General features: G+C 42.4%; 1 protein-coding gene across 6 annotated transcripts in view; it reads left to right on the top strand.

The window, feature by feature from the left end:
* The window catches only part of RPS6KA6 (ribosomal protein S6 kinase A6), a 57,949-nt gene that overhangs the window by 25,203 nt on the left and 5,243 nt on the right, over positions 1 to 27,503 (top strand). For 4 of the 6 annotated variants that reach the window (XM_068157651.1, XM_068157650.1, XM_068157653.1 and 1 more), the window contains 14 exons: positions 418 to 560; positions 1,298 to 1,368; positions 3,015 to 3,103; positions 3,513 to 3,577; positions 5,493 to 5,595; positions 6,241 to 6,365; positions 6,667 to 6,792; positions 7,935 to 8,024; positions 8,697 to 8,855; positions 9,828 to 9,989; positions 10,383 to 10,459; positions 11,903 to 12,020; positions 13,234 to 13,374; positions 14,444 to 19,663. In XM_068157651.1, coding sequence (XP_068013752.1) covers positions 418 to 560; positions 1,298 to 1,368; positions 3,015 to 3,103; positions 3,513 to 3,577; positions 5,493 to 5,595; positions 6,241 to 6,365; positions 6,667 to 6,792; positions 7,935 to 8,024; positions 8,697 to 8,855; positions 9,828 to 9,989; positions 10,383 to 10,459; positions 11,903 to 12,020; positions 13,234 to 13,374; positions 14,444 to 14,569 — 1,595 coding nt within the window. In that variant the 3' untranslated portion in view covers positions 14,570 to 19,663. Of the gene's footprint in view, positions 1 to 417; positions 561 to 1,297; positions 1,369 to 3,014; positions 3,104 to 3,512; positions 3,578 to 5,492; positions 5,596 to 6,240; positions 6,366 to 6,666; positions 6,793 to 7,934; positions 8,025 to 8,696; positions 8,856 to 9,827; positions 9,990 to 10,382; positions 10,460 to 11,902; positions 12,021 to 13,233; positions 13,375 to 14,443; positions 19,664 to 20,496; positions 24,735 to 27,220; positions 27,336 to 27,503 lie in introns of those variants that run through there. The other 2 variants (XR_010989629.1, XM_068157654.1) reach the window with 2 other exon arrangements.

The following is a 27,503-nucleotide window of genomic DNA, read 5'->3' as shown; positions in this document are numbered from 1 at the left end:
TGTCTTATGTAACAACAATATTTTTAGTCTTGATTTTATTTATTCATCATTCTGTAACACTACACCATGCAGACTGCATTCTCTTTGAAACACCTTTTAATTCTATCCAATTTGTTTTGTGAATAAAGCAGACAATGACAGCTTTTAAAGGCTCAAAACATGCAGTATTTCAAATATTGAGTAGTAATATTGATAGCTAATCATCAATTTAATGTGACTTCCAGAATGGTTTTGATTGTATGGGGTAAATCTCCAGATTGCTGTGGCTCCTCAATTCCTCAGCAGCTAGGGCAGTGACATAACATTCCTGAAAGCAAACAGAAACCTGTCAACACTTTGATTTTGAAATACCATATGCAATATTGTGTTGTTCTGAAGTTCTTTACTGGCTATATTCTTGTAATGCTGTTGTTGTAGACTTTGGACTCAGCAAAGAATCAGTAGATCAAGAGAAGAAGGCCTATTCTTTCTGTGGTACTGTAGAGTACATGGCACCTGAAGTAGTAAACAGGCGAGGGCACAACCAGAGTGCTGACTGGTGGTCCTTTGGTGTTCTCATGGTACTGTATGCTTCCTTGCTTACCTTGCTTAAGGTCACAGATACTCTGCATATGTCTAAGTGAATGTGAAATCATGTCGTTAGAATCAGATCTAATAATAAGGAATGCTTGGGTTGGGGGAGAGAGAATTCAGTAACTGTATTGCTGCTGAAATAGCAACTAATTAGAATAAAATGTATTTCTTTTACCTGCTTAGCTGTGTCAGAAGAAATACCAACCATGTGTAGTCCATTAGTGCTTCAGAACAGTTGTAGTCAGTGTGAAAGCTTAGTTTGTGTGTTTTGTATGTTATTTGTTAGTTTAAAACCCCTCTGAAGACTTGATAAATGGCATTTCTGTAAGAGAGAGCCTGTTGAATGCATGCTGGAGGGGAGTGGAGAAATGGGGCCACATAGGCTCTGATGTGTTAGAGCATCAGGCTGAAATATGCATATTGACATTACAAGTACTGTTTTCAGAGTATGGCAACATCTAAAACTTGCTTATGAGGACTTTACTACTCTACAGTAACTTCTGGATGTAAATGCTCCTGCACCAGCATTACATTCTCCTTGCCACTGTTACAATTGTGTAAACTGGCAGCAAAAGCTCAGTTTTAGAGTTCTGAGTGTTTTTGCTAATCTTTTGCAAGCTAAAGCCAGTGTGCCTAATGTAGTGCTAGGGAAGAGTACAGAACTTAACACTTTGAGCATCTGGAGGAAGAAGTGTTGATTTAGATTAACATTTGTTCTTTTCAGTTTGAAATGCTTACTGGTACACTACCATTTCAAGGTAAAGATCGAAATGAAACTATGAATATGATACTGAAGTAAGTATGGCTTCTTGCTTTTTGGAGTCAGAAAATGTCGTTTTAAATGTGTTTTAACAGCTGCTTATAACTCCTTGTGCATGAAGAGCATTAAGCTAGGACAGGGACCAAAAACCCAACAGGGTTAAGCTCACAGACCTTGCAAATGCTGCTAATGAGAATCACAGAACTGTCAGGGTTGGAAGGTACCTCAAAGATTGTCCAGTTCCAACCCCCCTGCCATGGACAGGGACACCTCATGCTAGATCAGGTTACTCAGAATGATATCCAGCCTGGCCGAAAACTTCCAGGGATGGGGCTTCTACTACCTCCCTGGGCAACCTGTTCAGTGTCCCACCACCCTCATGGCAAAGAACTTCTCCCTGACATCCGATCTGAATCTACCCACTTCCACTTTTGTTCCATTCCTCCTAGTCCTATCACTACCTGACATCCTAAAAAATTCCCCCACCAGCTTTCTGGTAGCCCCCTTCGGATGCTGGATGGCCGCAAGATGGTCTCCTTGGAGCCTTTTCTTCCCCAGACTGAATAACCCCAACTCTCCTACTGTGTCTCTATAAGGAGAAGTGCTCCAGCCTCTCCTATGGAGACAGAATTTAAATGTCTGGGACAGGAGTGCTAAGGACAGGAATTTGAATGGTAGGGTTGAAATTGTAGGTGTGTAATAAAGATAACACCAGTACAGTAAATTAGAGCAACATTATTTACCACTGGTGGTTATGTGCTGCTACTGTTCCAGCATACCTTATTTTGTAAGCAACAGCTCCTCAGGTGTTGCTTTGTGTACATATGTATGGAGAGTGTACTGATGTGCTCACATTTTTAATGTGAAGTAACCTCAGTTACAACAGAAGCTGCCTAACAAGACAAACTGGGCAAACTGGTGATTAGTAAATGAAGCTGTTGGGCAAACATGTTCCCATCTTTGTGTGTGCTTAGTAACAAAGAGTTCCCTTTAGGCCACATGCAGGGCCTTGGGCAGTTTGAGGGGGTGATAGGGAAGGGGATGAGTTTGAACTTACCACCACTACAGCTAATAGTGATACTCCCTGTGAAAGCAGGTGGGTCAGATCACTGCTCTCACTTGGACATCTAAGTGATGCAGCAGTTCTGCAGAAGAACTTCTTGCCTTAGTGTGATTTTTTTCATAAACCAGCTTGGTAAAGTCAGTAAAGTTTTGTCTGATGGCTTAATGAGCTGCTCCTTGGGGCTCTTGCTTCAAGGAGAATATTGGCTTTTACTTCAGGGGCAAGTAATCTGGGGATGGTGAGTCTCTTCTGGCATTGATTCTGGAAGATATATTTTGGTGTTAAGTTCCTGGTGACATGAGAATACCTTTGAAAACACTTAGTATTTCCAAGAACTACTTAACTTTATATTGGTATGGAGCTAATTTTTGGGGGGCTTGGGGGCTTGGGTGGGGTTTGGGATTTTTGGTCTGCTGTGTTTTCTGTTTGGGGGTTTTGTGTTGTGGGTTTTTTTCTCTTTAAAATTACTCATATAATAGAAAACATTAAAGCTGCTGAGTTAAATGTGTACTTAAGACTTTGAAATAAATGCTTGATGCATCAAACTGAGCAGTAAAATCTCTGTAGACAATTTGTACTAAGATACAGTTTTCACTTGCTTGTTCTGTTTTCCTTCAGAGCAAAACTTGGAATGCCTCAGTTCCTCAGCCCTGAAGCACAAAGTCTCCTGAGGATGTTGTTTAAAAGGAACCCATCAAACAGATTAGGTTGGTTCGTCTGTTTGGATCTTTGATATAAAAGTGGTTGGGTTACTATTTGAAGTAGTTGCTAGACACTGTCAGGCTTTGGATGGTCAGTAAGATTTGGGTTTAGGTACTATTTTTTGCTAGCTTGGATCACTACTTCCTGGCTTTGGCTAACGCCTGATTACTTTCATGGAGACTCAGCAGTAAGCCAAAGCTTTGACAATATCAGAGTAAAGAATACTGACTCTGCCTTTTTGTACACTTTTGATGACTTGTACTTGAGTATTTACATCCTTGGAATGTTTTCTGTATTTACAGTTCCCCCAAATAGCCACCTCTGTACACATCTTTTAGACACAAACCAATTTGTAGTGCAATCTTCAAAGAGCTTACCCAATGTGTGTTTTAATGAAGTATTTTCTTTGTTCAGGAGCTGGTTCAGATGGAGTTGAAGAAATCAAGAGACATCCTTTCTTTTCTACTGTTGACTGGAATGTAAGTACAAAACAATCAGAATGATAAAGCTGGCTGTAATATCTTTTTTTGTTGCAGCATATGTATTTGCATCCAAATAGGGCACAATAAACATTGCAGTACTGCTGACTTACATTCTGGCTCCTACTATGAACTTATTTGGCATCTGGAGCTGTATTTATGGTATGGAGAGTATTAATTATAAATTGTTCATTTACTTCTTAAATAATTAAGAGCTTCAACATTCTAAAGCTGAAATTGTATGTTAGAACATTTGTGGCTGGAAGAAGATGCTGGTGTTCCCTGTGCAGGAATATTACTCTTCAGTAAATAGCCATCTAGTGCTTCCGTGCAGAGCACACATACTCACCGAGACAGTAATTCTCTTGGACTTCTTTCTAGTTAGCCCCAGCACACTCCTATTTTATTAATCATAGTCCATTCACAGCTGAAGTATTGACTCTGGTGCTCAGAGATGATCAGAAGTCTGTACAAGTTCATGATTGCTTGTTTGCTTCAATTTTTAACAAGCACCTTCATCCTTTTCCTCTGTGGTTCTCTGATCTCTGAGTTGTGTTTCTCAAACCCACGCTGCTCTATATCAAATAAATCCACTCTGAAAACACTCCTTTGCTGTAATGCCTACCAAAGGGTAGGCAGAATGATTAAGATGTTGCTCTGCTGACAGAACTGCCTGCAGTGCTGGCCAGTTCTGTGCCTATGTTTTTAAAGCCTGTTATTATCCTTCTGCCTCTTGCATTTACTTCTGAGAAGGTGTTTTTCTAGCTGCATTTATGCAGCATCTACTGCAGAAGCCTGATTTAGCAAGTGGTGTTTTCAGTAACAGAAAAACCATTTTGAGTACACTTTGTGTTTTTAGGGCTTGATTATCTGCTTCAAGGGACTGATGTTGAAATACATACCAGCAAGGAAGTGTGGAACTTCTGCACTTCTAACTCTTCCTTCTTTCTTTAATATGAGGCAGTGCCCTGTATTTCTTTCTTACAGCGGTGTTGATGACCACTTATTTTATCCCATTTCTTTGAGATGAATTCAAGTCCCTCTTCCTTGGTTGGTTGTCTTATTTTTCTTCTCATTGAAATACATTTCATGTCCTTGTACAGGAAGATTAAATGAAATGAACTTGCAAAACTAGGTCTGAAAAGATGAGAAAAGTGCCAAGAAAACATTTTCCAAACTTTGCTTCTTCAGGCTTTGACGCCATTTGACACCAATTTTTATCTTCCTTGAGTCTAAAAGGGATTTATGGCTGATGTGAGGTCACTTGGGCAATGTATTTTTTTCTAAAGCAAGTTGAGTAAGGAGGAGCTGTTGTTCTGCTTTCCCTTCCTTCCCCCTGACTTATTTTAGTAGACTAGGAAAAGCCTGGAATAGAGTTTTGGGAACTGGCTGTTCCTTGCCAAGAGGGCCACGCCTGCCACTTGTGAGAGGCCTTTGTCTGTGACCCAGAATAGATAGGTAAAAGACTGCATTCCATAGCTTCCCTTTGGAGTGGGTTTGTCAGAGTTCTGGCAAATCAGTGCTGAACCAGATCTGAGGTGATAGAAGGTAAGATGTGCTATGGCTTTTCTGTGCTCTTCTGAGTAAGCCAGAGATAAGCCAGTGGTAAGGAGCAGCCTGCTGGTGTAGATCAGATCTGTTAGACGAGACAGATTCAGAAGAAGGGAAAAAGAGCTGTGTGCTGTTTGACTTGTTTGGTAACATTTTCCATAACATCTCAAGTAAAAGGTACATGAAAATAACTCAGGTTTTCTGCATATATTTGTGGATTTCTACTTGCTCTATATTATTCACTCTTCCAGAAAGCTCTTAATACAAAAACATTTGAGTTGCTTTCCCTTTAGCTTGGCAAAATTACAGCAGCCATGGAAGCTTCCTTCAGTATTAATGTTATTGCTTTGTCCTTATACTTCAGAAACTGTTCAGAAGAGAAATTCAACCCCCATTTAAACCTGCTTCTGGAAAGCCAGAAGATACCTTCTGTTTCGATCCAGAATTCACAGCAAAAACACCAAAAGGTAATTGTGCATGCTTATAAATAATTGGTGGGGACTGTGGGACAAGAGGGGTCAAATTGATGTTATAAGAAGCTTATTAAGAGGAGGAAAAAAACAGTGAGGAAATTGAAAGGAAGGGGTCCAACTTTTGTCAGTACTTTCAAGGAGTAAATAGAGGGGAGAGAAAGGGCAATATTAACAGCTGAGTTATGGTTTCTAGTTGCAGTTTGAAGTCAAACATAGAGTGGTTTTAGGGGGAAGGTATTGAATACTGAAAGTAAATTTGCTTTCAGCACTGATTAGTGCTGATTTCTTCCTGAAATCATGTATCCATACATTAGCTCCTGCAGTGTTTGCAGTGTTAGATAAAACCTAGAACACTTTGCTTTGTAAAGTGTGTTATTGAAATAAGGCAGACTACTAGAATACCAGGTTGGAAGGGACCTCAAGGATCATCTAGTCCAAACTTTCAGGGTAAGATTATAGTTTCAACCAGATGGCCCTGTCAAGCTGGACCTTGAAACTGACTAGAAGTCTTACTCATCAGCGTTGCCCTTATTTCCTTCCCATCTCTCAAAATACTTCTTCAAATATATCTCTCCTAAATGTTAAGAAAAGAGGCCTTGCTGGAATTTAGCCATGCTAATCAAATGTGTGTGCCTCTAGATTCTCCAGGAGTCCCACCCAGTGCAAATGCACATCAGCTCTTCAAAGGATTTAGTTTTGTTGCAACTACTACTGCGGAAGATCACAAAATATCACCACTCACCAACATCCTGCCGATAGTACAGGTAACATGCTATTTTCTTGGGGAGACTCTTAATGCTGCAGTCTGTTCTTAGTATCACCAAGGTTGGAAGAGACCTCAAAGATCGAGTCCAACCTTCTTCTGTGGCTGGGGAGCCTGCTCTCAACTGTGCATTATTAAAATGCTTCCATGGGGTGGGTTTTCAATTTTAAACAGCCAAGTTGCTGCTCTTCTGGAGGCGGAATTGAAAAGAGAAGAGGGATGAGCAAGTTGGAAGCGGTAATATGACAGCAAGTGTCTTGTTGCTCTAGATGACAGCTTGTATGTGTTTGGTTTTTTTACAGCAACTTCATGGAAGCAGCGCACAGTTTACTGATGTGTACGAGCTGAAGGAAGATATTGGGGTTGGTTCCTACTCTGTTTGCAAGAGATGTATACACATAGCTACAAACATGGAGTTTGCTGTAAAGGTACTGGGAATAAATTTCACTGGCAGTTCTGAAATTGTGTAGTCAATTTCTAAATTTTAGGTGCATAATTGTTGTGGTTTTGTCCTGGGAATCCTATATTGGCTTCTATGTTCTGTTTAATTTCTTTATCAGTGATGAGGGGGTTCAGTGCACCCTCAGTAAGTTTGCAGATGACACTAAGTTGGGAGGGAGTGTTCATCTTCTTGAGGGTAGGGAGGATCTACAGAGGGACCTAAACAGGCTGGATCTATGGGCCAAGGCTGGTTGCATGAAATTCAACAAGGCCAAGTCCCAAGTCCTGCGCTTGGTTCACAACAATTCCGTGAATGCTAAAGGCTTGGGGCAGAGTGGCTGGAGAGACTCAGGACTGTTGATCAACAACTGGTTGAATACAAGCCAGTATATGCCCAGGTGGCCAAGAAGGCAAACAGCATTCTGGTCTGTATTTGTAGCAGTGTTACCAACAGGACCAGGGAAGAGATTGTCCCCCTGTACTTGGCACTGGTGAGGCCACATCTTCAGTACTGGGTTCAGTTTTGGGCCCCTCGCTACAGGAAAGACATTGAGCTTGTCCAGAGAAGAGCAGCAAATCTGGTTAAGGGTCTGGAGAACAGCTCTTATGAGGAGAGGCTGAAGGAGCTGAGGTGGTTCAGCCTGGAGTAAAGGAGGCTCAGCAGAGACCTCATTGCTCTCTACAGCTCCCTGAAAGGAAGTTGTAGCAAGGTGGGCGTTGGTTTCTCCTCTTTATTAACAAATGATGGAATGAGAGGAAATGGCCTGAAGTTGCACAAGGGGAGGTTTAGATTGAAAATTAGAAGAAACTCCTTCACTGCAAGGATTCCCAAACACTGAAATAGGCTCCCCAGTACTGCTTCAAGTAGTGCATTGCCTTCCCTTGTCCGTTGGAGCAGAACAGACTGCAATAATAATATGGTTCTAACTGGTAGCAAGGAGAGAGCAAGAAATGAATAAACAGTAGGATGTGAAGCTGGGAGATGAATTATTCATGACTAGAAAGAAGCAGTGAACTCTAGAAATGTTTTTATTCTGTTGTTGAAGTCAGAATGTAAATACAGAAAAAGCTGCTTTGTTGAATAGATTTTGTTAAGCCAAATTGTTTTCCCTGTTGCTGTATTTTGCAGATAATTGATAAAAGCAAGAGGGATCCCTCTGAAGAGATAGAGATTCTCATGCGTTATGGACAGCATCCAAACATCATCACTTTAAAGGATGTATGTACCTCTTTCTCTGCTACCTCTTAGTGCACAGTAGTCAATAGATAAATACAGAGGCAAGGACTTGATTGGAATTATTCAGATTTCTTTTGCATAGTGAAGTGTGTTAGGAGAGCAGTACCTAGAGTTAATACGAGGACAGGGTCTGATTTTGAAATGCTTAATTTCTCTTACTGCTGTTTAGTGAGCTTGAAGTGGGAAAGGATGTAAAGCTCAAAAATAACTTCTTTTCACTTATTTCAAATGAGTGAGTAATGTGTTAGTAATCTGGCTCTCAAAAAAGCAGTTGTCTGTTGGCCTGTATATGCAGAGTGCCAGCAGTTTAAAATTCTCTGTGGAGAGGAAGAGGAATAGATAGTGGTAATCTGCTCTCCTCTTACAACTGAAGTTCCTAGACTGAAAAATTTCATTCCAAGTCATGAATTACAATCCATTACCTCAGCATCTCCCAGAATGACACATAAGCTGTCTTTATACAGCTTTGAGGCTCCTGAATTGCAGAATGAAATTTGTCCCCAGCTGCTGTTTGTGCTTTCTGTTGGTGTGTGAGTAGGTGAGCACTCCCGTCTGTAATTTTGGTCTCCAGGATGTATAATTACAGCCAAGCTTTTTTTTTTTCTTTGAATGTGTGTATTTATATGCATTTACACTGGCTGAACTTCTTGTCAGGTGTATGATGATGGTAGATTCATCTACCTTGTCACTGAGCTGATGAAAGGAGGGGAGCTGCTCGACCGAATTCTCAGGCAGAAGTTCTTCTCGGAGCGAGAGGCCAGCGCTGTGTTGTACACCATAACTAAGACTGTGGACTACCTGCATTGCCAAGGAGTGAGTGCAAGCTTGTTTCCATGGCATAGCTGCCTTCACACTGCTGGCAATTAACAAACACCTTGGCTTAGGGGCTTGGCTTGGCTTGTATTTATGGCAGAAGGGAGGAGGATTCAGGGTATTTTATGAGAAAGGTAAATGGAAGGTAAAAGGAACCCATCCTGTTGTCCTGGCAAGCACTGTTGACTCTACTGCAGGTTATGGAACAGCAGATGCTTGTTAGCAAATGGTTGTTAGTTTCAACTGTATTAAGGAGTGTGGCTGACAGGTCAAGAGAGATGGTTCTTCCACTTTACTCTGCACTTGTGAGAACCCCCACCTTGAATATTGACACCAGTTCTGGTGTCCCCAGGATAAGAAAGACACAGAGCTGTTGGAGAGTCCAGAGGAGGGCCACAAAGATGGTCCAAGGGCTGATATACCTCTGCTATAAGGATAGGCTGAGGGAACTGGGGTTCTTCAGCCTGGAGAAGAAAAGACTTGAGTGAGTCCTGAGCTGCCTTCAATAGCTGAAGGGCTCCTACAGGAAAGTTGGAGAGGGACTTTTCATCAGGGTCTCGAGAGAGACAGGACAAGGGGGAATAGTTTGAAGCTGAGGGAGAGCAGGGTTAGACTGCAGCTGAGGAAGAAGTACTTCAGTATGAGGGTGGTGACAGTCTAGAATAGGCTGCCCAGGGAGGTTGTGGATACCTCCTTCCTGGGGGCATTGAAGGCCTTGAGCAGCTGAGTCTTGTTGAGAGGTGTCCCTGCCTGTGGCTGGGAGGTTGGAGTAGATGATCTCTGTGGTGTTTTCCACCCAGAGCCATTCTGTGATTATGAAGCATCAGGCTTTTTATATGACATTACCTGAGCCAGAGTTTTTGTTGCTTGGAAATGCCATAGTGTAGAATGTGAATCTAGAGAATAGCTTTTATGAAGTGCAAATGACAGGCAAACAACTTCTAACAGATTTTAACTTTCCTCTTTTTAAAGGTAGTGCATCGAGACCTTAAGCCTAGTAATATTTTATATACAGATGATTCAAATAATGCTGATTCCATAAGGATTTGTGATTTTGGATTTGCAAAACAACTTAGAGGAGAAAATGGACTGCTTCTAACTCCGTGCTACACTGCAAACTTTGTGGCACCAGAGGTATCTTAAGCTGCTGGTTTCTCTCTGCTGGTTTGGATGCATTAAGTACTTAAACTTTCTTGCAGTGCTTAAAAAAAGACAAACAGAAAAACTCTCCTAGTTTTCCTTAATTATAACCATACCTACTTTATAAACACTGTTGCATATGTTTATCATAAACTTGCTTTAAAAATAGCAGAATCCAATCTCAAAAATAAGATGTAAGCCTGTTGAGAATCTTAAAGCGATGCTGCTGCGGGGCAGAGAAATGTTGGTAGTGACCTTTACATTAAAAGACAATCACACCTCTGAAATTGTCTTGGGATTGACTTACCCCTCCTTAGGCTGTGTAGTGCTATTGCTTTGGGGTGCTTTTTAGTACATGAGAAGTCATTAACACACTTTGTTTTATAGGTTCTCATGAGACAGGGATATGATGCTGCTTGTGACATATGGAGCTTGGGTGTTCTTCTTTACACAATGCTGGCAGGGTGAGAAACATTTCTTAGCTTTTTTTGTTTACCTAAAAATCCCAGCAGGCTGCAGGAGTCTATGCTGCCATTAAAATGGCAAAAGATTGCCTCAGTGTGTGAATGCAGAATGGCAAAGGCACCAAAGTGGAACAGGAAGCTGTTAAGTAAATGCAGGCATAAACTAGGCTTATCTTACAGGTAGGTTTGAGGCTTCTCTCCTCTAGCACATCCCTGAAGGATGCCAAAGACACTCTCCAGGTTTCAGGAGATAATTTATTCTGTGGAAGTATGTGGTGGTTTTCTTCTTCTGCCTCTTGTCCTTCCTTTTCTAGTACTCTTGTAATCCACCTTTGTGTCTCTCCTTCCACAGGCCTGACTCTCAGCCCTTCTGTAGAACACACTAACTTGTAACCCCTTAAGTCTTCTAAACCTCTAAACTTCTCTTAAGCACTGTGAGGTACTTGGTGGCTAAGTGATGAAAGATTTTGTCTTTTGCTCTGACAGAAATACCAGATTCTTTTCCTAATGGGTGAATGCTATCTAATGGAAATTGTGCCACCTGATAAAGTGTGTAGAAGCTAATGTAAAATTACACCACCACAGTTTGTCATCAAAACTCAGGTTGCTGTATAATTTCAGTGCAGATGTGCAGATACTGGGTTGTATACTCCACAAACACACTTGAGAGTGATTGAACAAAAGATATGGCAGGACAGAAGTGCGGGGAAGGACTGGTCCAGCATTAATTCCTGGGTTTCCATTTTGTTCCTCTGAAGCCTGTTAGCTGAGAGGCTTGAACTAACTGGCTGGGAGAGTTCATAAACCTCTGTTGATGATGCTGGTTAATCTTCTCTGCTGAGCTTTCAAAGTACTAAGGTAGAATGCACAAAGCGTAATTATTGTTGGCAAGCTTATTTGAAATCTGAAGGGTGTTAAAAACCTCCAAAACCAATGACTTTGTGGTTTAAGCTTCCCAAACTCACTTGAGTAACAAGCTACCATGAGAACTGTCTTGAACTTTTACTTAGATGACAGGCTGTTCCACACTGTGCTCATTCTCTAATGAAATGCCCATGCCCTAGACACTGTGTTACTTCAGCTTTATTGGGCTCTTTTCTTAGGGTGCTGTTCCAGATTGGGATTACTCTCCATGCTCTGGTAATCTAGCAGAATTTGTTTGTCAGTCATCTCTGTTTCATTTGAAAGTCTGCACTGATTAGAATACATAATTAAAATAATAACTTCAGAAATTCAGATTAAAAAGATGTCTTCTTTCTTCCACTTGGTTAGCCACAATTACAGAGAAAATAGCATCATTTGGAAGGTGAAATGCTAATGTATATGTAGTGTGTTTCTGTCAGCAGTGGGATATCTACTCAGTAAAATCATGTGAATCATTGTAATTTCTTTCAGCTTCTTGCTATACCAAAGTGCTTTGGTTGTATTTTTTTCTTTCAACAGCTATACTCCATTTGCCAATGGTCCTAATGATACTCCAGAGGAGATCCTGGTACGAATAGGCAGTGGAAAGTTCTCCTTGAGTGGAGGCAACTGGGACACTGTTTCAGATGCAGCAAAGGTGTGAATGTGTTTTGGTTTGTTCTTACATGTTTGTAGAATTCAAAATAACAGTTCCTGAACTCCATGAAGTAGACAAGTCAAATACAGTAGTTTTGCTGTTATGACCTGTGAGCTTTATTGCAATGAAGGGCATCTAGTCCAACCTTCTGCTCAAGACAGGGCTAGCTGTGAGATCTGAGTGGAGATTAGGCAGAAATTCTTTCAGTGAGGGTGGTGAGACACTGGAACAGGTTGCCTAGGGAGGTCGGGGATGCCCCCTTCCTGGAGATGTTCAAGACCAGGTGGGATGAGGCCTTGAGCAATCTGGTCTCGTGGATGATGTCCTTCCCTGCATGAGGGGGGTTGGAATTTGATGATCTTTTAGGTCCTTTCCAACCTAAACCATTCTACGACTATGAATCTCCTCTTAGCTGCTCTGTGTTCTCTGGGTTTGGTGTTTGGTCTGCTCTGTAGGTATCTTTCATGAAGCTTGCAGCTTTGGAGCTGCACTGTTTGTTCATTTCAGTAGGAGTGAATGAGAGCCCTTGTTGGTTGATGAGCTGTCTTAGCACAAGTAATTCACTTCTGTGTATCTGAGAATGCTTAACATTTTGTACCTAAAACAAAGGAACATTCTGTCAGCTTGCTCATATTTTGTTTACTTTCAAGATATTCCTGTCCCTGTTCTGTGCCCTTCCTGCCCAGCTCTTCTTTTGACCAACACTGCAATTAGCAGTTTATTGCTCATGGTTCTAAACAGGCAAAACCAAGTATCCACTTCTATTTGCTTTACTTTTATATAGCTCCTTAAAGGAAAGAACTCTTGGATAGTTCATTGCAGTGTGTGAATTCACTGGCAATGTGTATTCAGCAGACTCCAAACGTGTAGCATGAATGAGAGATGCTTGCAAATAGCTTCCTTCTATGAAGTCTGCCTGCAAAATTGTAATAGGATTGCTAGTCTTTTGCAGATTATGTTAACAATAAACTGAAATATGGAACATAAACAACAGTAGGTTTCTTTACAATAAAGGCTTGCTCTGTTAAACTGATTAAATAGTACAACACATTGTTCTCAGGCTTCTGTGGTGTCAAGGCACAGAACGATCCAATTTATCTCTTGATACTTCTGTGTGTGTGTTTGCATTGTATTAATCCCTACCACATAGGGTACTTTGCTTTAAAGACTCTGTAAGATGATTTTAACTGAAAAATGTGTGGTTTTTATTCAGGACTTGTTATCACATATGCTTCATGTAGACCCACATCAGCGGTATACAGCAGAGCAAGTGCTAAAGCATTCGTGGATAGCCTGCAGGGACCAGCTGCCTCATTATCAACTAAACAGGCAAGATGCACCACATCTAGTAAAGGTAAGACAACCTGAAGCCTGGATGTTGCTTGTGGAACTGGGTCACCTTAAAGACCTGTAGGCAGAACCTTTTTTTCCTCCAGCAAAGAAACCTCTTTTCCCTAGCACACACAGCTTTAAGGTACATCAGGAAGCAGATTATTGGTAAATTAATTTTTTTAACCAGTATTTAAAGAGATTTTTTTCTCAGTGTTTTTTTTTTCCAAAGATTAAGACAGCTTTGTCCATAAAGAAACCTGATAAAGCTATCAGGGATGGAGACTGCCACAAGTCTCCCAGCATTCTTACTCAGGAAATCTCTTGGAATTTGTTTCCATTCTATAAATCTCTTGGAATTTATTTCTCTGACTGCTGTTGTGTTTTCCCAATGTAAATTAATAAACTACACTACACTTTTTCACCAATATTTTTATCATTGCTCTGTATTTGTGTTTCTGACTTGTGACACAAATATTCTACTGCATGCAGCTGGCTGGTAAATTGACTTCATTAGTTCTGCTGGATTCCAAACCAAGACCTGTGACAGCCGGTCCTAATTGTGTTGTCTTCATAAGTCAGGACCTGAATAGCCACTTGAAGGGGCTGCATTTGATGAATTGATGCTAGCATTGCTTGGAAGGCAATAGTTCTGACCTGCAGGAAAAGATTATTCCTCTATGTAATGTACATAAAAGAAGTAGACAAAAAAGAAAGCAACACCAGATACCTGTGCCTGGAAACCTGAAGGATTCATCAATAAATGGTGTGGGTTTCTTCAAAGCAAACCAGAGAATGGGCATTGGTAGCTATTGGAACAGGTTGTCCAGAGAAGTTGTGGAGGCTTCAACCCTGGGTGTGTTTAAAGCCAGGTTGGATGGGCCTTTGAGCAACCTGGTCCAGCAGGAGGTGTCCCTGCCCATGGCAGGAGGGAAGGAACTAAATGGTCTTTAAGGTCCTTTCCAAACCATCCTATGATTCTATGACCTGCAGTAAGTCCTGTTCTAGAGTTAATTAACAGTTTAATATTAAATGTCTTTATTTTCAGATAAAAGTGACCTTTACAGCCTGCTGTGTATTTCTTTGTCCTCTAGGGAGCCATGGCTGCTACATATTCAGCACTGAATCACAAGACATTTCAACCAGTGTTAGAGCCTGTTGCAGCCTCAAGTTTAGCTCAGCGACGGAGCATGAAAAAGCTAACATCAACAGACTTGTAGATCCACTGGGACACCTTAGCAAACAGAAGCAAGGGGAAAATCCAATAAGTGGCTCTATTTTGCCTGACTTGTGATCAAAAAGGCATCTATGGTTTCCTGCTACACTACTTGAATTCTGTAAAAGTCCTTTTTTTAAAACAGAGAAGAAGAAAAGAAAAAATCCACAGGTTCATGCTGTGTTGTTTTACAGGCCGTATCTGTTCAATTAATTTAAGCATCAGGTACACCATAAGGAATTTCTCTACACTGTCCTTTAAGAGATCTGTTGCAAATATTCTTTCATGTTCTGTATAGTTTTACTGGGTTCATTCAAAAAAAAAAGGTTTAGGGGACCGTTGCCAATGACCAAGTTGTACGTGAAGTGTCAGTATGAGTTCTCTTTTTCACACCCTCAGACCCTGTTGGGAAAGTCAAGCTCTTAACTTTGTAATTGGGCACTTAATGAATCCAACTTAATTCATTTAACTTGTTTATTGCTATTATGAAAAGCTGACTGATACATTGTGCCAGTGTTTAAATGCATCAGACTTCATTTGGGAGGTCTGTGTTTGCACGGCGCCAGTAGCTGGCAAGGTGGTGAAAATACGAACAAAAGGGATGTGTAAGACTCTGTATGTGACCCATCACCTGAATTTGATCACTTGTGACCCAAAAAGAGAGTCCAAACTGGTTAACAAACGGCCTGTTTCAGGGAAATGAGTATTCCTCGTTGTTACACAAGTGGTCTTGTGTCCCACACTGAGCTGTGTGTATAAACTGTCAGAACGAAGGTTCTCAGTATTGGTACCACTTGAACAACATCATGCAATCCAATCTTCTTTTACTTATATTGTCTACCCATCAGTTATGTTACTGTTGCCTTGACAGGCATTTCCACTGAATATCCCCACTGTTAAGTTTTGTTTGGCATGTAAGACAAACTGACACTTTGTTCTAACAAACTTGGCACATGGATTTTGCTTCCTATTTATTTGACTTTCAGAGAGCGTCGCTTGGATCGGAATCTCTGGCCGCATGTACAAACATTACAGAACATAACTGCAGCATTCTATTTGCCTAACTGTAGGAGTAGCTTGGGAAAATAAATAAGACTTGCAGAGTGCCCAGATAAGGGAATTCTGACCAGGGAATTTCACAGGTATGGACAAGTGACTGACAAGAACCTATTGGCAGCACTTGCTCACCCTCCCTGTCTTGGTGTTAGGACTTAAGCTGTTTGTAAATGCTGTGCTGGGGAGAAGTTAATTTCAGGGCCAGAATTATCTGGGGATTTTCTGACTCCAAACCAGTGCTACCTGCTCATAGACTGGGAAGTAATGTGTTCAAAGATGATAATCTTTAAATTATGTTCAAAAGCACTGCTGTGCAACTGTACTCTCATAACAGGATGATCTGCAGATAAATGAATTAGTGACAGACTGAAGTTTAGAGAATTCCAGCGACCAAAAAGCATGTGTAGTTCAGATTGATTTGCTGTCACTGAATTTCCTTTTGCTAGCCAGTTAGAAGACACCTGTGATGGCACAACTCAGCGTTTTGAGACAGGAGGAAAAAATCTTTCAGGAGAATTCTGGCCCAACCAGTAAGAATAGTGGTAGTAACTCATCTTAAAAGGCAGAGGGTGCTGGCTTATACCTGTGAAATGCTTGGTGGCATTGGAAGTACTGTTAGATAAGCTGCTTTCTTTTGTTGTGGTGGGGAAGATGGAAATTATCTGGCCAAATAGTTAGGTATGAATATATGTAGATTTGAGATTTAATGGCTCTAGCAAGCATAGGTGTGCTATTTGTGTCATGCAGAACATAGCCCATACTAAATTTCTTGAGTGTTTGGTAGATGTTGGAAGCTTTAGGGGCCATTTGTGCCTAGTTTTGAGGTGCCTGTTTGAAATGTGTGAAAGCTTATCAAAGAACACAACTGCTTCCTGGAAAGCTTCTTGTTGAGTACAAAATCTGCCCCTTATGCAAGTGATTCATCCTTCTTTTCAGTACTGAAGACCTTTGCCAGCCAGAATGCCTGTAAACCTCTTGTCTAGGGTCTGTCAGCATAGTTGTTGTTGTAAAGTCACAAATGACTGCCAGAAGAATTTGAATTCACTCTTAAGAGAAATAAAGCTGAGGTGGTGGAAATAAAGCTCCCTTAGCCAAGGTCAAGGTATGCTGTGAGTTTGAAAGGTAGTGGTAAAAACTGTAGGGGATAGAGGGAACAGAACTGAAATGGCAAACTTGAATTGTCTTCAGCTTTCCCATGAGGCAAGAGTTGGTCTTTAATGGTTTGATTCATGAATCATTTAACAGTGTTGATACTGGTAGTGTGTTTTTTAGCTTGCTTAGAAGCACCACATTACAAGCACCTTAAAAGCATTTTGCACAAAAGCAGTTGTGAGCAGCTGAAGGTACTTAAGTTTGTCTTGGCGTGCAACACAAAGGTGGTAAGAGAAGTACAGGAACGAGATGGATGTTCTGATTCCTAGCAAAGAATTTAAAACATACTCTATCAAGTTACCCCTGCTGGTTTTGTGTCAGTCCTAGCCTTCAGTGCAAGTGCTGCTTCTGGGGTAAAAGCCACATTTTGGTGACTGCAAGGTGACAAACCTGTCTGTGAAGGAGGAGAACATGTGGGCAGACCCCTTCTTGCATCTGACAGGTCACTGTACCCTCCTAGGCCAAGCCCTAACTGGGGGGAAGTTCACCTGTTAGGAATACTTCAGCATATCACACTGAAACCTTGTGGATGTGCAGGGATACAAAAGAGTTCTCTTGCAGTTTGCTCCTTACAACATTAAACATCATCTTTGTGACACTTCTTGGCATTTCTTGCACACTTCTCATCCTTTGTTTTTCGAACTGAGGTTTTGTTCAGTTAAGCAGTTAGGTAAAAGTAGCATAGTCTGCTCCTGAGTAATCAGTTTCATGTTTGACATGGGAGAAGACTTAACTTGAACCTGCTTTTGGCTGGAGTGGAAGGTTAGTGTAAACTGTTTCACTTGATCATCTGCACAGTTCAAGCCTTCAAACTAGTTAGGATCTTACTGATTTACTCTTTTGAAAGAAAAGAGTGAAATTTTTAGGGTCTTAGAGTTACACAGAAATAGACACCTGGACTCTGCATTTAGAGCAATTCCCAGAGAGCTAATATCTTAAGTGATTGAATATTTTGACTATGGCTCTGTTGCTACCAGCAAAATATCTTCTACTGTGCTGTTTGGTAATGGCAGTTATAAAGAAGTGCCTAGTTCTCAGTTGCACATAAAGCCTGATTTGTTCTTACTAAGAAGAGTAGGTTCCCACAGACATCAGCTACAGCTGGAACAGGCTTAGGACATGTTTGGCTGTTCTTTCACCCCTTGAATATTGCAGGTTCTCTCTTCAGTTATCCTTGTTATCAAAAGTGAGGAACTTGATTGTATTCCTGTTATATATCCAAACCCTGTGCATTGGCATTTGATATCAGCATAACAAAGGGTGTTGATACCTGAGCATTGCTGTGGGCAGATTTAAGCCACTTTGTGCTGGCTTGTGTAGTCTCTGTGCCACTGTTAAGATGTTGTGTGTTTTTCCCCATTATGCTTAAAACTAGTAAGTTGTCTTTGACCACATAAAGAGCCAAAGGTGTAGGTGGTCTTAGTGTACTGTACACTTGAGGCCTGTGTTGTAGTATGGTTAAATGTTCTCCTTGCATCCAGAAGGGCATCCAAGACCTCACCCAAGTCAGTCATGTTGAGCTTGAATTCTGTCTTCCATGTTTTAATTCACTTTGCAAAGCTAATCTTCATTGTCCAAGAGTTAAAATTACCTCTAGCAGACTTCAGCAATGGGAAGTTACTTGCAGTACACTTAACTGCATTGTTGCATCCTGTACTTGGCTCTCTGCTCTCAAATGTTGAATTAAAAAGTTGAGCTAGCTTGTAGGAATGAAGTGAATTACGCAATGCCATAGTAATTGTCTGACTTGTGTCAATGAGATTAGGCTCAGCCATCAGTGCGGACACAGGGGCTGATGTACTACTGTAGCACTTAAGTTTTTCAGTCCTGTTCAGAATGAAGAGGGTGCAGATATTTGTGGGAAGGAAAGGAGGGGCAGGTTTTTCTTCCTCAAAGTTTTCAGAAGGCTTCTGAAGCCATGATAATAAGAGTCCTGATGCAATCCTAGGGAAGTTCTGTGTGGTTAAAAAAAACAAACCCAAACCCTTATCGTGAAAGCTTAATCAGAAACTTTCTTGGGGATGTGTTGAGACCTGTTGGTAACCTGCCTATGCTGTTGTTCATCCTGTAATGTTCTTCTGCCTTTAAGTATGTTCTGAATGTTGTTTGTCCCTCCTTCAGTCTTTTTTATATGTTGTTCAACTGAGGTTTTCCTTTGGGAATAGAAGAATGAATACCAATTTTAACCCTCTCCCCCCGCCCTTTGTGTATAGCTAAAGCTGACTGGAGTATTATAATAACTTAAGTGATTAAATATCCCCCCCAAATAATCAGATTTTCTTGAGATTTTTTCCTATGTGACAAAACCAACCTTTCTTTGAAAGCTTTAAAAGATATTTAGTTGATACTCTCTTTTAATAATGAAGATTTGGGCCATAGCTTCTTACCAACAGTGAGTTTGAATAACATTAAACCCTATCTCGGGGCTTTAATGTGAGGACTGAAAAGATGCTGGAGGTGGATCTCCTTTGCAGGACAGAGTGTTCCTATTCTGTGTGGTTTGCATTAGGCTTACAGGCAGTAATTGTGTTGTCCTAATATCCCAAGCACTTTGGCATCTTGCACTGATACTCTGGGTAGAGCTAAACCTCTTCTGGCACGTGACCGGCTGTAAATCTCGACCTACGAAAGGGCATTAGTTGAAAACTCTGTGCAATGAATTCCATGCTCTGAGGTACTTCAAAGGTGAAAGTATACCACAAGGTCCCCGTTCCCAGATATTGTAACTGTCATTTCTTTCTCTTAAGCATATTGTGGATTTTTTTTTTTTGTATCATACTGTATTTATTTCATTTAATTTTAAAAGAAAAACCAACAAAGAAACAAACAACAACAAAAAAAATGTTTTCTTTAAAGCTCTGTATATATTGACATTAAAGTTTGCATTGTACTACGTCCTCTCCTCCTTGTAAGGCTGAATCTGGTAGTGCATTGTATGGTATGTTGTGTTTCTTTGCACTGTGCTGCTAAAAGATACTATTGCCTTGAATGACCACATGCCAAAGACAACCTGGAGATTGTATTTATTTTTGTTAAACTCTCTTTTTGTGTGTGTGTGAGAGAGAGAGAGAATAATGATAAAGGTACAGTTTTAAATAGCTGCCAGTTCCTGGAGTACCAGAATAATAAAAAGAAGAAGTTGCAAATTCATAATATTTTATAGTTGACCAAATTCCATCGTTCCTGATCTGGAAGTTCTCCACCTCCTCCTCTTTGTTAAATTGCCATGTTTGCTCATTGGCTTTTTAGTCCTAAATTAAATGTGCTGTGCACTTTTGCATCGTAGGGGAAACTTCCCAAAATCTCCCCTGCATCACAAGCTGTCTGCAGATTTATCCTCCCAGTCCAGTGTTTCATGCCACACATGGAATAAAACATCCATTCACTGATAGGATTGATGTATTACTTCAGGGTGTGATGATCCAGCTCTGTCTGGCTTTCAGGTATCCAGATTTGACTTCAGATACTAAGAAGGAAGAATTTTCCCGCAGAGATCTGATCCTTTGAAAAGAGAGGTGCTTTTGGATTAGTGGTGAGGGTAAAACCAGTGACCTGCAGCACTGGTGTCTTGGTTTTAACTCAGCTGTCAGCTGAGTCCCAGCAGTCCAGTTACAACAGAGGCATTTTCTCCTTCTCTACTCCCCTTTGGGTGGGCAAGGAGGACAGGAGCCACCCAAGCCAAAAGGTCAGTTGAGATAAGGACAATTTACTGCTCTATTGCAGGGATACCAGACTACAGCAAGGGGAAACAACCAACAGAAAATCCAGGAGGAAAGGTAGCAGCATCTCTAGCAACTGGAACCACGAAGGATGGAGGCGGCTGTGTGCAAACCGGAACTGGACCAGAAGGGGCCGAACCCCAGCCTGGGAACGGGGGAAGACACACAAACCTTTACAAACTCCAGAATATATTGCAAGTTCTGTAAATCCCAGCGCCCCCCTTTCCTGTCACAGTGAGCACAGTGTCACCAGGGCATAGAATTTACAATCCAGCTTGCTTCCCGCTCCTGGGGAGGGGGATAGCCCTGTTCCTCCTCCCCCATTACTCCCTTTCCTTCCTTGTGAGGCCAGTTGGCCTGAATTAGTGCACCCTGCCTCTCCCTTCTGAAGCTATTCACTGCCCTACTCCTTCCTAACCTCGTGTAAAGCCCTTGCCAACTCAGGTGAGAGAATCCTTCTCTTTTGAGGCAGCTGAGCTCTTTGTCCCCAGCAGGCCCAGTGTCACAGTGTCAAAATCTCCTTTGTGGCACAAAATTTCTTTGGGCCACATGTTAATCAGTTGTGCTTTCTTATGCCTTTCAGTGTTCAGCTCAATCTTCCCTGCCACTGAAGGGGTTGAAGAAAACACCACCTGTGCTCCTACTCTTTCAAGCAGTTGTCCCACTGCCTTGAAGTCCTTTCTAATTGCTTTTGCAATTCTGTACTCAAGCTCCTCAGTTCCAGCCTGTATGACCAGTAATGGGTAATAACCAGAGGGTCCTACCAGCCTGGGGAGTTTCCCAGTAACATCTCTGACCCAGGCCCCAGGGAGGCAGCTGCCTTCCCTGTGGGATGGATCTGATCAGCGTATAGGGCCCTCTGTTCCCCTCAGAAGGGAATCACTCACTCTCCTTTTTTGTTAACACAAGCAGTGGGGCTGGCTGAGTCACCCCAGGTACCCCTCTGGATGGACTTTCATCTAATTCCTTCATTAGCCTTACTCTCCAGTTCCTGAGCCCCACACCTGTTCTGTAAAGGCAGCTAAGAAGGTGAGGGAGGCTGTGTAGGGATTCTCCTCTGCCTGGTGTCTCCTGCTCCCTGGTGGTAGGTGGGGAGGGGGTCCTCTGCTTCTTGAGGAATCTCTGCTGCCTTTTGCTCTACCATGCTATTTCTCCCACACACTCCCTGATACTCAGAGAATCATAGAATCAATAGGGTTGGAAAAGACCTCAAGGATCATCAAGTCCTCAACCTTTCTAAGTTTTCCGGCTGTGACCTGCCAGCATTGACCTGCTACACACAGGTATCCTCTGCTCCAGTACTAGTGCCAGGTTCAGGCACTTGCTGCAACTCGATGCTTGGACAGCTTCATGTTTATGGGGGACTCTGGGTCCCCACATTCCTCCTGGCAACAATTTTACCTCTGTAGTCACCCTGCTGGGTACTGAAATTCTTAAGGTTGGGAGGTCTTTGTGCTTAAACTGGATGTTGATTGTTGCAGCGTGGTGTGAGAAACAGACAATATACTATTTTGTGGTTCTCTTGCTTGAATTTAGTAGTTTCACAGGTAAGAAAGTAGCAAGGGTGAAGCACAGTGTGGAAACTGCTGCACAAAGGATGTGACTTTTTCCATGGCTCATGAGTACTGATTCTAGCCCCTTACGCACAGAGCAGCCCCATTCACCACCCCGAGTGGCAAGTTCAGCTTCTGTCTGCCTGTGAGGGGGCTCAGGGTGTTCTAACATGGTATTCGCTCGCTGGAGCCTCGCACTGGTACGGACGAGCTGCTGGGGGTGGCGGCGGGGCTGCAGCACTGCCGTTTGCTGTCCCCGCAGCTCACGGTTTGGTCCAGCCCGCTGCAGCCGCTGTCCCCTCCGCTGCTGCTTTCCCCGCCGCGCCCACCAGATGGCGGCAGCGTCCCGCGGCGCACACGGCCCAGGTGAGGCGGGGGGGACCTGCTGGAAACTTGCCCGTAAGGATTTTGTCGTGGAGTCAGGGAATGGTTTGGGTGGAAAGCGATGTTTAGAGGTCATCTAGTCAACGGCCCTGCAGTCAGCAGAAACGTCTCCCTCTTTTAGTTTCAAACCATCACCCCTTGTCCTGTCACAACATCTGCACCCAGTACGGATTATTTTGTTGTTGAGATTAATCTGATGCTCTCCTGGTTGTGGGATGGCTAAGGCATTCATATCCCAGAAACATCCTGAAATAGCTTTTGGCTCTGCTGTCTCATGAGTAACGCTGCTGCTCGTGGCTGAAGAGAGGAAGAGCTGGCAGGGGCAGCTGCATGACCAGCCAGCCTGTGGTGGAGAGCTCTGGATGGAGCTGGGACACCATGCAGGGACCAGCTCAGGAGCATCTCCAGAACACACAGGCCATCAGTCCCCCCAGCAAGGTTTATTGCATATTAGCAATGTTGAGAAATGAGGAGCAGAAGAATGAAGTGTGGTGGGGCTGGGATGGCAGCAGAGCCCACGAGCAGCATGAGGAAGGTACAGGACCCGAGGTGCACACCTTGTGTAGAAGAGTGTTGGCAATACCTGGATATGGAACTCATTTTTCCTAATGCTTCATCATTTACCACAGAAATGAGTGCAGCCAAGTACAGAAGCTTCTTGTCTGGAAACAGTAGCAAGAGGCAACTACTGATCTAGAGGAAAAACCTCAAAATCCACCAAGTACAGACTTTTGATATAGTAGAGATGTTTTGAGATCAAGATAGAGAGAAGATCAGTATTTCCAGTGATTTTTTTCCAAGCTGTTGAACCCTTCTTTAGCAAAAGTGACTTAGACACCTGTATGATTGCATATACAACTGAGAGCTGGTGTACTATTCTCATTAGGGCATTTATTGCAATGTCAAAGTCAGGTTGGACAAGGCTCTGAACAACCTGATCTAGTGGAAGATATCCCTGCCCCTGGTAAAACTAGATCTCCTTTAAAGATCCCTTCCACCCCAAACCACTCCATGATTCTATTTGATGATACTCCAGGGGTAAGCACCTCAAGTAAATTCTACAATAGAAAAGCTCTTATTAAATCCTGCCAGAAAGACAACAGTTTAGGAGTAGAAATTATTTAAGAGCTCAGCATACCAAGTTAGAAAAGCACTTTATCTGCTTTGCTGAAGGGTGAGGGCTGAAAGGACATCACTGTGTCCTCTAAGGGCTGCACTATGTTTATGGGGAGGGAGGGAAGAAGTGTCAGAACTCACTGCTTGAGACTTCGATCACCTTATATCTTAATTTATACTTATTTATATCTGAGGCTGCCTCTGTGTGGGGCATGGGCATTTACTTCTGACACCAAATACATTATCACTTCAAATGAGAGCTTTCATCACGCTGCTCAGGCTGTGAGGTGGGATGGGGGAAGAGCAAACGGACCCAGCATTAATAATCAGCTGCAGTGAGCAATTCCCCCCTTGCCAGACCGGGAACGTATCCTGTAGCGGCCTTGCTAATTTTCCTGTGCCTCCTGGAAAATGAGCAAACTCAAACACAGCTGAAAGAATTAATTTGAAGGCACTGGCAGGGGCTGTCAGTGATGGAATATGCCACCAGGAGGGCAAATTTGAGGAAATTAGTAACGTAGCTGCAAGTTCCCAGCAAACTGCAGACAAAGGCAATGCAAAGTCGGTTTCAAATTAATTAGTGCAAATAAACACTTGGAATGCTACAGGCTGAATTAATATTTCACAATTCCTTGCTATTTATTACTGTGCTTAATTTTCTTACTTAAATATATTTTGGGCCTAGGGCTGTTAAGAATTTAATTTTTTCTTTTTTTGAGGTGCTTTTAATGAATTATGAACCAGGTTTTAAACAGAAAGGAATCGCTAATAAATGCCAAAAGTGATTAATTCTCTGAAAAGTGGAAGGGCCTTTGTGTGTAATGAAAAAAAATTGCCCTAAATTGTTGGAAAGTAAAGAGAAAGAAAATGCAAAGTGGATCAATTGGAGTTTTGATTAGCATCCTAAATGACAAATGGTTTTGCCTTTGCTGTGGCACAGCTGGGGTGGGGAGGCACCGGCTCCCGGTGCTGTGTGGGGCTAAACCCTCCTGCTTCAAGAGTATTATTTCCTGCATCCCCTGCATCTGGCCCCAGCTCAGCACTGTTGCAGAGAGAGTGACTCAAATGATGCCAGTGGTGAGACTGAACAGCAGAGTTCAAAAGGGACCCTAAGCATCCTTTTGTTTCCCAAAAGGCAGGAAAAGGAATTCCTTCTGGAGGAGACGTCTGGATGGGCAGCTGATGCAGGGTGGGTAAAAGAGCCATGATTTGAAGACTGATCTGAGTTGAATGGGACTGGTTGTTCACAGATGCAGGGAAGATAACTGTGACAACACAGAGAAGCACTAAGAGAAGTTGAGGGAGTGAGTTATGAGGTATTGGATGCCCAACTGCACCACTAAAATGCATGACCTCTAACTCAGGTGCATTTTGGGTGACTTGTACCAGTATTTGCTGCCTGATCTGCTTCTGCTTTTTGCAGGTCGCCTTGTCCCAGGGGATCATTTGGGACTGAGAGTGGTCAGGTTGGGTTTAGTTAGCAGCACTTGCTCTGAAGTAGTTCCCTGAGAGAGTTCCCAGTGTTTGGCTGGATCTGGGCTGCTCCTGAGCCTGCTAGCATTTGGCAAAGCATTTCCTACAACACAAAGATAACTCTCACTGTCTTGATTTCAATGAACAGAGCTCCCTCTGCATCCTTTCCTTGAGATGCCATTGAGAAAGCTGTGCTATAGGATATCTCATACCTCAGGGATGACTCTGCCTGTACTTTGTTTTGACTCAGTCCAAGCAAGCTTCCTGCTGGCCCCTGGAACACTGTGCTTGTGATGCTTCTTTCTAGACATATTTGAATGATGAACTTCTTTTTTTTTGAGCTTCTGAAGTCAGTCAGGGTAAAAATGAAACTGGCAAACATGTTCCATCTGAACATGAGGGAACACTTCCTTTACTATGAGTGTGATGGAGCACTGGAGCAGGCTGCCCAGAGAGCAGTTGTGGAGTCACCTTCCCACCTGGGCATTGCAATCCCAGTCAGCCTGCTCCAGAGGAGCCTGCTCTAGTAGGGAGACTGGATGAGACAGCTCTGGAGGTCCTTCCAACCCCCACCCCTCCATCATTCTGGCCTTGTGTGACCGTTTTTCTGGTGCTATTTTCTTTTCTGAGTCCCCAACCCATTTGCCATGTCCTTCAGATAAGGTGATGACAGAGAAAAGGATGTAGTCTGACTGACCCACAGCCAGCTGGAGCACCAGCAGCTTACCACCTTTCAAACTGGTATAACTAAACTTTTCCTGGAGCAATACAGCATCAAGGCTGCATGATTTTGTCAGCCCCTATTTTCTTGACTATTTTAATGAGTTTGGGGATGCTGTGGTTGTGTTGGTTTTTTAAGTGAAAACAATAACTGTGAGAATGAAAAGCTTTGCCTGGTTCAGGTGAGCTTTTAATTTAAAGTTTGAATCAGGGGCTTGTGCAATGCTTAAAATGATGAGAGCCTCATCTCGATGTGGGGATTTATGTGCACAGCTCCCTGCAGGTTGGGGTGAGAATACCTATCATGAATTGTTGTGGCTTGGAACTGAGCCTGATTTAGATGCTTTTTTCCCAAGGGAAGAGACATTTTACTCAATCACTGCAGCGGTAATTGTTTGGAGTTCAGAGTGAACTAACTCAAATTTCACATGAATCAATTGTGTACTGGAAATGATTTATGCCCCAGCACATGCCTTCAAATGTCCTTACAAATTATATGGGGCTAAGAATAGGATGATTTGCTGCCAGTGACACTTTGCAGACGATTCAGCAAAAGTCTTTGCTTGCAGATCTTGTTAGAGGAAGGTCCTGCTTGTCGATTGGGTCAATAAAACACAAATTCCTCCCCAGTTTTCCTTGCTTGAGTATGCAGTGATGCACATATGGGTATTGTCTATCCCAGCATCTCACCTCCAAGGAGCTACCTCTTAACAGGGGGTGCTTTTACAACTTACAGCCACTGTTCCCCCTCAGCAGAAGATGCAAACCCTTTGAGAACCAGAAATGTAGCTGCTCAGCAAGGCAGGAGGTCTGTCAAAGGAGTCCACATTAACTGTTTTCCAAAGGTGTGAGCATCACACAATCTTTTTAGTTGGAAGAGACCTTTAAGATCATCAGCTCCAACCACTGACTCAGCACCACCAGGTCACCACTAAACCATGTCCCTCAGCACCCCACCTGCATGGCTTTTAAATCTCCTCAGGGATGGTGACTCCACCACTGTCTTAGGCAGCTTTTTTGAGGACTTGACAACCCTTTTGGGGAAGAAGTTGTCCCTCATGCCCAACCTAAACCTTCCCTGGCATGACTTGAGGCTGTTTCCTCTTGCCCCATCACTTGTTACTTGGGAGAAGAGGGGGCTGTAGAGAGGAGAGAAGCATTAGAGTGCAAAGACAGAAAGCCAAATGCAGTTTTTGGTACTGATGAGCCCAGAATGGAACTTTGAAATGAAGCATCACAGAACATTTCCTTATGTCTTAGAGGAGAAAAGGATTAAAAAGCATCATCAGGGGGGGAAAAAAGCTGGAAAATCTGTGTGTCTAACAGTGAAACTTTGCATTTCTGAGCAAGTTTCTTTAGCCTGCTGCATTTTTTCCCCTCATTTTTTTTTTCTAAACTAGGATTTCCCCCACAGGACACTGAAAATTCTGAAATTCTTTTTGCTTTAAAATGATTTTTTTTTAATTTTTATTTTTAATTCAGAGCCTTCTGGATGCTTGAATCGATTTCTGTTTCGTGTTAATGAAACCACTCATCCAGGAAAACTTGGGAGAAGAGAGATCTAATTTGCAGACCTACCCTGGTGCAAAGAAACAAGGTGAGCAATCAGCTGGCCCAGCCAAAGCATTATCACTGCTTCAGTGTCAGCTATGCAAGAAAAAGCCTCTGGGGAAATATCTGGAAATGTAATAACTTCATCCCAAATATCCTGAAAACAAAGCAAATCACGGAGGGTCTTGTAGAGACAGAACTTTTCCAGAGACTG

The sequence above is a fragment of the Melanerpes formicivorus genome, unplaced genomic scaffold (assembly GCF_026170545.1).
Source record: "Melanerpes formicivorus ecotype bairdi unplaced genomic scaffold, bMelFor1.0.p_v2 SCAF_37, whole genome shotgun sequence".
NCBI lineage: Eukaryota > Metazoa > Chordata > Aves > Piciformes > Picidae > Melanerpes > Melanerpes formicivorus.
The sequence above is the reverse complement of the archived record's forward strand: the minus strand, read 5'-3'. Positions and strand labels throughout refer to the sequence as shown.